General features: G+C 42.9%; 1 protein-coding gene across 1 annotated transcript in view; it reads left to right on the top strand.

The window, feature by feature from the left end:
* The first annotated feature begins 1723 nt into the window (after positions 1-1723).
* tmtc1 (transmembrane O-mannosyltransferase targeting cadherins 1) overlaps positions 1724-7812 on the top strand; it is a 157173-nt gene continuing 151084 nt past the window's right edge. Inside the window, exon 1 of the mRNA XM_028570348.1 lies at positions 1724-2178. Coding sequence (XP_028426149.1) covers positions 1883-2178 — 296 coding nt within the window. The 5' untranslated portion in view covers positions 1724-1882. The remainder of the gene's footprint in view (positions 2179-7812) is intronic.

Here is a 7812-nt window from a genome sequence, read left to right as displayed (position 1 = left end):
GTCCTGGTGTGTGACGTTAACTTTCCCCGTTGTTCTTTTCCTAAACCCAACCTCAGTTTGCTGACCATCACAAAATAACCAAGATAAACGTGTCTGTGTACATGTACGTGGGATTTCCCCCTCTCTGGTCTACATATCCCTGCATCTGCTGAATTATTTGTATCCCCCGGTGGGGAGAAAATGTAAAGTAGGCCTAAGTAAGTAAAGCAATGTTACGTGAACAGTCAATGACAACGACTAGTTAAGTTTGGGGAAAAGATTATGGTTTGGATTAAAACACTCCCAAGGAACGAACAAGCATTTCATGGATACAAATATTTTGTTTTTGCTGCGGAGTGAACTCTTCGACTTGAAAGCGCTGTTTTATATTGACATTATTTTCCATTGGATATTGAAGGTCATAAATAAGTGTTTTGGCATGGCTGGCCAAGTGGCTCTATATCCATGGTATTGAAAGGGGATTTCATTCTTGCATGTTTTGTTTTGTTGTACATAATCAACCCCACCCCCCCACTTTTTTTTCCACAAATCGCACCCTGGATATGACCATAATATTACATATTTATATACTATAGGATTAGGCCTAACCCATTCAGCCTCTTCTTCCCTGCAACAGTTATTATATATATATAAATTAGTTTCTGTATTTATTGTTTATTTCATATTAATGTTTAATATCTTTGTTTGTTCATGTATGCACCAAGGCAAATTCCACATAAGTGTAACTTATTGTGGCAATAAACCCTTTACTGATTTTCTGATTCTGATTTCTAATATTCCCATCCTTTATTGGGTCTCCTTGCTCTGCGGTCACTATCACCGGCCCCCCATCTTCTTGTCGGACTCGTTAGTTAGACACCGACGGGGGACTGCGGAGAGAAAGATGTGTGCCATTGCAATCATGCGCTCGTGCAGTTTCCGCTGAGCTTTATTGATTTTTCTGCAGCTGATGGATCTGTCTGCGAGGCAACGTCCTCATGCGCATGCGTCCAGAGGCGGGCTCTCGGTGCTGATGCGTTCTTTAACTCCACATAAGCTCGTACATTCAAGACTGATGGCTCAACCGTGCCTTTTGTCCACTATTCATACTTAATAATACTATTTAAAATATAACTAAACAGCCTGCTACAAACATTCGCCCCTCCCTTCCTTTCATTATTCTCGCATAATCTCCAAGGGGCTTGTCTTAAAATAATTAGACATTTTCCAGTCATAGCCTATATACCAGTGTATTTAAATGTGCGCCAATCGTAAGTGGGAGTTTCATTAGGCTTTTTATGTCAAGTGTCTACTCACAGACAACATAATTGGAGCTATTCAGTTGTATTTTCCTTCTTCAGAAGAATGTTTTTACAGCTATTTATTCTTACTATACAGTTTTTATGTCATTAAGCTATGTCACTGCTATTAAGACAATTTACTTCCCACCTGTCTGCTGACACCGACAAAAAGAAATACAAGTCCATGCAGGCTCACAAACTTAATTGTCCCTAATTGCCTTTCATTTCTGCTGTTCTTTTGTTTTGCATGCCTCTGTGCTGTGCCTGTCTTGTGTAAACTAGCCACATTCCATTAGCTTGAGAAGAAAGAAATCACCCTTTCCATTCCATCCAATCATATCGTACTGTTTTTTTCCCCCAGAACTTTTTTCCTGAATCTTTTCTTTTTCCGCCCAAAGAAAGCCATCGGCTCTTCCATCTGAGAAAGTGGAGTGAGTGAGTATGACGTTCACCGACTGCACCTGAAGGCGGCACAACACAACCACTGTCTCCGCACTCCACAGCACACACAGCCGCTACCTGCAAGGCGGAATGGAAGTATCCTCCGGCGCTCCCCGCTTCATCCTCAGCGCAGCGAAGCCGCGGGAGAAGCCAGGCCCGACATGACAGCGCCGGGACGGGAGAAGAAAGCCCGCCAGCAGCGGCGGTTGACCGTCCGGCCCGAGGCGGTGTGGGCTGCGGGTCGCTACGCAGTGCTGGCCGCTCTGTGCGTCCTGTGCTACGGCAACTCTCTCCACGGGGAGTTGGTACACGACGATGTGTGGGCTATCATTAACAACCCGGACGTCCGACCGGGCTCCAGCCTCAGAAACATCTTCAGCAACGACTTCTGGGGCAAGAGGATGGCGGACAACACGAGCCACAAGTCCTACAGACCGCTATGCATCCTTACCTTCAAGTAAGTTCTCCCGGCTCTCCAACTCCGCTGTTTCCCCCTCACCTGGAGCTCTTAGAACAAACACTGTATGCTAGTTGAACAGTGGTATTGGTAGTAACCCGAGGGGTGAATCATTTTGCTAACTAGCGGATGAAAGCTATATAAACATGTTATTAAAGCTGACGTCACACAACTGTCCCATAATGGAAAGAAGCTGTTGCAGCCTCATAGTTAACTTTAGAATACAAGCTCAACTTGAACTCTTTGTTGTATAAGATGGTGGATAGGAACCCAATACAGACGCGCTGAAACGTCCTACAATTCTAGGAAGTTAGGTTTGGGATTTTATAAGACCTAATCCAATAGGAAAAAAGTATAAGATTTCTGTAGCGGTAATCATATATAGATATCATATAGGATAAAGTCCAATAGGAGTCCAATAGGACTATATTCTATAGGAGTGTTTCCAAAATCAAGTAGGGAATTCCTTATGGAATCCTATAGGACTTTTTAGCTTTATTAAGGGCATGATATAGCCTAAATATTAGACTTCCATCCTTCAAACCTCTGCTCCCCATTCTAAATATTTATATTATGAGTTAGAGCAGAGAGAGTAGCTCGACTGGCCAGCTTCACATTTAACTTGTCCCAGCACATCCCAGCCCTCCTGCCAACAACACTGGATTAATGTGACTTCAGATTTAAGGATTAATGGAATTCAGATGACACTGAGCCAAAAATACAGAGGAAGAGTTCATGTGGAAGTTGTTGCGCAGCTATGTATGACTTTCACTTTCACGGTAGTGGAGTTTGAGATGCAGTGTGGCTAAGGATGTAAGAAGGTTATGTAAAAGTTCTGAAACAGCGGCTGAGGATGGGAAAACACGGTCTGTGCTGTGCTCCGGATCGGTTGCACTCAGCTTGGCGCTGGAATTCTGTCGGAGGAACCAGGCGAGCGTCCAGAACAGGGTGGGATTGTGTTATAAATGATATTGTGTTGCACTGATTGCATGAGAAAAAGAGGGCAGCCCACACCGTGTTCCTAAACGAGGGGAAATGAGCCAGACTGAGCCTTTGCTGATGCAAGAGACCATTGAAACAGATTCAAAACACAGATTGTAAGCTTTCCTTTTTTTAATTTCATTCGTATAATAAAAAAATAAACAGCGGTGTGTTTACAGGGTTTTTCCTGGCTCACAGTGGGACTTTGGGGGGGACAGATATTAAGTGTTTTTTTTTTTTGATCGTCAAAGACTATAGTTTCCAGCATTGTGATACATTTTTAGGCATACATTTATGTTGAAAACGTCTTTGACGTTAAGGGAAACACAAAATTCTGATGCCATGTAACAATTCAAAATATAGAAATATAATGGAATATGATGCAGTAAGTAAGAGGGCTTTCGCATCCACGTCCAAAGTCCAGTTTGTTTAATTTATATGAACAGAGCTTGATGGTAAGTTTTTATCATCCAAGGAGCACGTTTTGCTCCTAAATTGAAATATTTAGGATTGACTAACATAAGGTAGCCTAACTGCTATTACAGTTGTAGCTACAATAATACAATAGTGTTAGAAATATAAAACGTTATAAAGTTTTATGTTTTCTATTTTGAAATACATTCTACCGATCAATAAACTATTAGTGATGTCAAATATACAGGACCCCCACGGTTCGGCATGCATGGGAACCGCGGATCATATTGTAGTTTAACTTCCGCCGATACATGAACCTCTGCAGCTTGTTCTGGGAGTCAGGGCGATGGCGATAAACGGGCGCAAATGTGGTTTTTATGTGTACTCTCGTATGGTTTGCATCAAGTGTAAAAACCAACTGTACTAAAACACGGAACTGGACTACTATATAACGCGGCTACGAGACGTTTTTAACTGGTTATGAATCAATTCGATGCCATCAGACGGCAGCGCAGCCCGCCGTGCGCACAGAGAGCAGCGGCTTCTTGCTGCGCCGCCGGTCCCCAGGGCACCATGGTCACCGGGAGAGTCCGGTACAGCCTGAGTCTGCAAACGGAGATCCGTTAGTGCTAACTTCCCAGCGGAGGTCCAGTTAAAACAATGCAGCTTTGCTGGCTTATTAGCGCCAGCCGCATGTGTATAATACTGGCTGAGAGGGAGGCTGGCTGCTGAAAATCAGACGCTTTGGCGCCTGTGATTTTCCTTTGGCGCTGGCTAAAAACCTCTTTGGGGGGCGCCAAAACTTTCTCTATGCAGGAAAACCCCTGGTTTGTATTCCAGAATATAATAAAGACCGTTTACTCTCCTCCTTATTGAACTGCATCTTGTTACCAGTAACATGGGCTTGGTGTCCAAATGAATGGCCCTTCGTAAAGACATACTGTAGCTAACAATGAGTAGGGCTGTGCATCACACCTGAATACTTCTGGGTCCGTAGTACTCAGTGTTAAGGACCATCAGCTGGCAGCAAAAGTGTGGTCAGATCTGTAATCTTTTTTACCCATTCTTTGATCAGATCACATTATAATGTCACACCTGCTAAACGTCAACATACCATCATTATCATTGCTAGCATGCTGACGTTTGCATTGATCTCCCATTGATTTGGGGGTGGTAGCAGCTCAATCTGTAGGGAGTTGGCTTGGGAACCAGTGGGTCGCTGGTCCCAGTCCCCACACAGACCAAACTATGGTGGTGGACTGGTAGCTGGAGTAGGGGTGGGAGATATTGACAAAAATGAATATCTCGATATTTTTTTTCAATATCTCGATATCGATATTCAGACGATATTTTTGAAATCCTTCTAGAAGTTAAAAGAAGCCCTGTTCGGAGGTTATTTCGGTGGTTCTCTTGGGAAAAGCAAGATGAAATCATAACAATAAACAAAGGGCTCTGTTCTGTAACATATTGCACACAACCATGTCCTTATTGGAAGCTGTCCTGGAGCTGGGACAGGGCCGGGTCAGACCAGGTTCTGATAGTCCTTCTATTTGGCTGTATAGTCCTTCTGACCGGGATTTATGCTGGGATCAGGAGTTGGATGTGATCTGACTGGCCCAGGTGAGGGAGAGGAGCAGTTGTGTATCTTTCTTGATGTTAGAGTAACATGGTCTAGTGTGTTCTTCCCTCTAGTAACACAATCTACATGCTGGGAGAAAGCTGGAGGGGAACAGACTTTAAGGACATCTTGTTAAAGTCCCCCGTATCCCGTATCCAAGTGATCGTGCTGCAGTTTGTTCACTATGGTTAGCAGTGAACCAAACTTGTGCTAACGTTAGCATCAAGGGCTATGTAGACGGCAGTGTGCTGTTTTCATAGTAAATAAAATGGTCAGTATATTATTAACAGGGCTCCAGGTCAGGTGAGCCGTGCTGGGCAACGATCCTGCTGTTGGTACTCCATTCATTGTGCACAAAAATGCAGTCCTCCGCCTCTGGTCGGGCCGGAGTTATTTTCTCATTCTGCCGGTAGATAGCTAGCTCGGCATGCTAGCGCCGACAACAACCTGGAGGGCTCGGTCAGGCTATATCCTCCAGGATGTTATGAGCCGCCTGGAAGGCTCTCGTAACGGCTGTGTAGTATCGTGGTCCTGTATTGATTAGTTCAGTGTGTTGTATCGTGGTCCTGTATTGATTAGTTCAGTGTGTTGTATCGTGGTCCTGTATTGATTAGTTCAGTGTGTTGTATCGTGGTCCTGTATTGATTAGTTCAGTGTGTTGTATCGTGGTCCTGTATTGATTAGTTCAGTGTGTTGTATCGTGGTCCTGTATTGATTAGTTCAGTGTGTTGTATCGTGGTCCTGTATTGATTAGTTCAGTGTGTTGTATCGTGGTCCTGTATTGATTAGTACTTGTATAAATATACACCGACAGGAGAGCCGCTGCACGATCGCGCGCCGCCATCTTTGTTGACATGAGTGAACGTCATAACGCGCAGGGTAAGAACTAGTAGCAGCTTACTCCCGTGCGGGACGATCGTGATTTTGTACAAAAAATACAGTCAAACAAACCCCTACTGTATTAAAATCGCTACATATAATTGTTTAGAAGGTTATAGTGTGTTTTATTTGTTTTCTCTTTAACTTCCTTCAGCTCTTTTCATGTTTGGGGGGTCGGATTGTACAAATTATGAAATATTCGATATCCCAATTTTCCATATCGTCCAGACAACAATTTGGATATTATCGTCTAAACAATATATCGCCCACCTCTAAGCTGGAGAGGTGTCAGTTCACCTCCTGGGCACTACCATGGTGCTTTTGAGCAAGGCACCGAACCCCCAACTGCTTGGCATGTCCATTGACAGCTGCAGCCCCCTCACTCTGACATCTCTCCATTATTTCATGTATAGGTACTGTAATTCAGGCCTGTGTGTAATGTGTATAATAACAACAGAGTGAAAACATCCCTTTATTAATCCCCCAAAATCAGTGTTTCCCATACAAGGGTTCAACTTGGGCACACCGCCCAGGTAAATTGAGACCTGCCCAGATAGATAAATCCAAATTCAATTTTCTTTCCAAACAACAGTGTATTTTTTTTTACAGTGCACAGAGACCAGCTGCCTCCAGCCCCTCCCCCTCATGAATTTGCGACAGCATCAACGTTGCACTTGCTCAGAGAGGCTATCGTTACGTTAGTAGTAGCATGCTGCTGGTGGTCTTGCACTGGGATTAACTGTACTAATAAAACCGTAGAAACAACACTGTGAAAGCTCCCTGAACGTCATTTATCAGATCTGGTTGTTACCCCTCTCCGCGGCAGTCTAGCAAGCTAGCTAGCTAACCGGAGCTAAACTGTCTCTGACTGGAGCTAACTGCTACTCAGAGCTAATGGTTGCTAACCGAGCCATCAGTTCTCCGTGCCTGTATCCATTAATTAAAGAAATGCAGAACTGAGTAGGCTACATTGTAATATCTATCACAAGTTATATCATAATCGTGATATTCAACAACGTTAGGGCATATCGCATATTTTCCACATATCGTGCAGCCCTAATAACTACCCTGAAATTGTGTCAGATGCCACATAGTGTCGCAATATTTTCATCTGTATCATCTTTTAGTCTAATCTGTTTAATATTTAAATCGTTTTTTCTTTCTAAATGATCTGATAATGTTGTGTAGTCATTGTTTTCACCTTTGTTTGACTTGTTTAGAACTGAACCCATTATTACTAAACCCAGCCATTACGCACCGTCACATCCTGCGTCACCCAACACCACAAGTAAATTCTCAACCTGGGGGAAACACTGTCAATTATTATTATTATAATAATAATAATAATAATAATAATAATAATAATAATAATAATAATATTATTAACACTGTCAATTATTATTGTCAATATAATAATATTATTATATCAAAGCATTGCTGTGATTAAGGCCCCGTTTACACCTGGAATAAACATCCGTTCTGTGTGATCGGATCACAAGTGGACAGCTCTTAGTACAGGTGAAATCACTCTCAGGACGCATTGAGATTGGATCGCAAAAAACGCATTTGGAGGTGGTTTGAGCTGCATAGCGGTGAGAACAGGAATGTGTCCTGTGTCCACATTAACAGACTCAGCTGTGAGCAGAAATACATAGGCTAGCCTATTCATTCAAAGTATTTCACATATCACAAAAACCACTGAGTGAATCATGTGTTTTAGATGTTATTATCACATTCTGTTA

This window comes from Perca flavescens, chromosome 23 (genome assembly GCF_004354835.1).
Source record: "Perca flavescens isolate YP-PL-M2 chromosome 23, PFLA_1.0, whole genome shotgun sequence".
Lineage (NCBI taxonomy): Eukaryota > Metazoa > Chordata > Actinopteri > Perciformes > Percidae > Perca > Perca flavescens.
The sequence above is the reverse complement of the archived record's forward strand: the minus strand, read 5'-3'. Positions and strand labels throughout refer to the sequence as shown.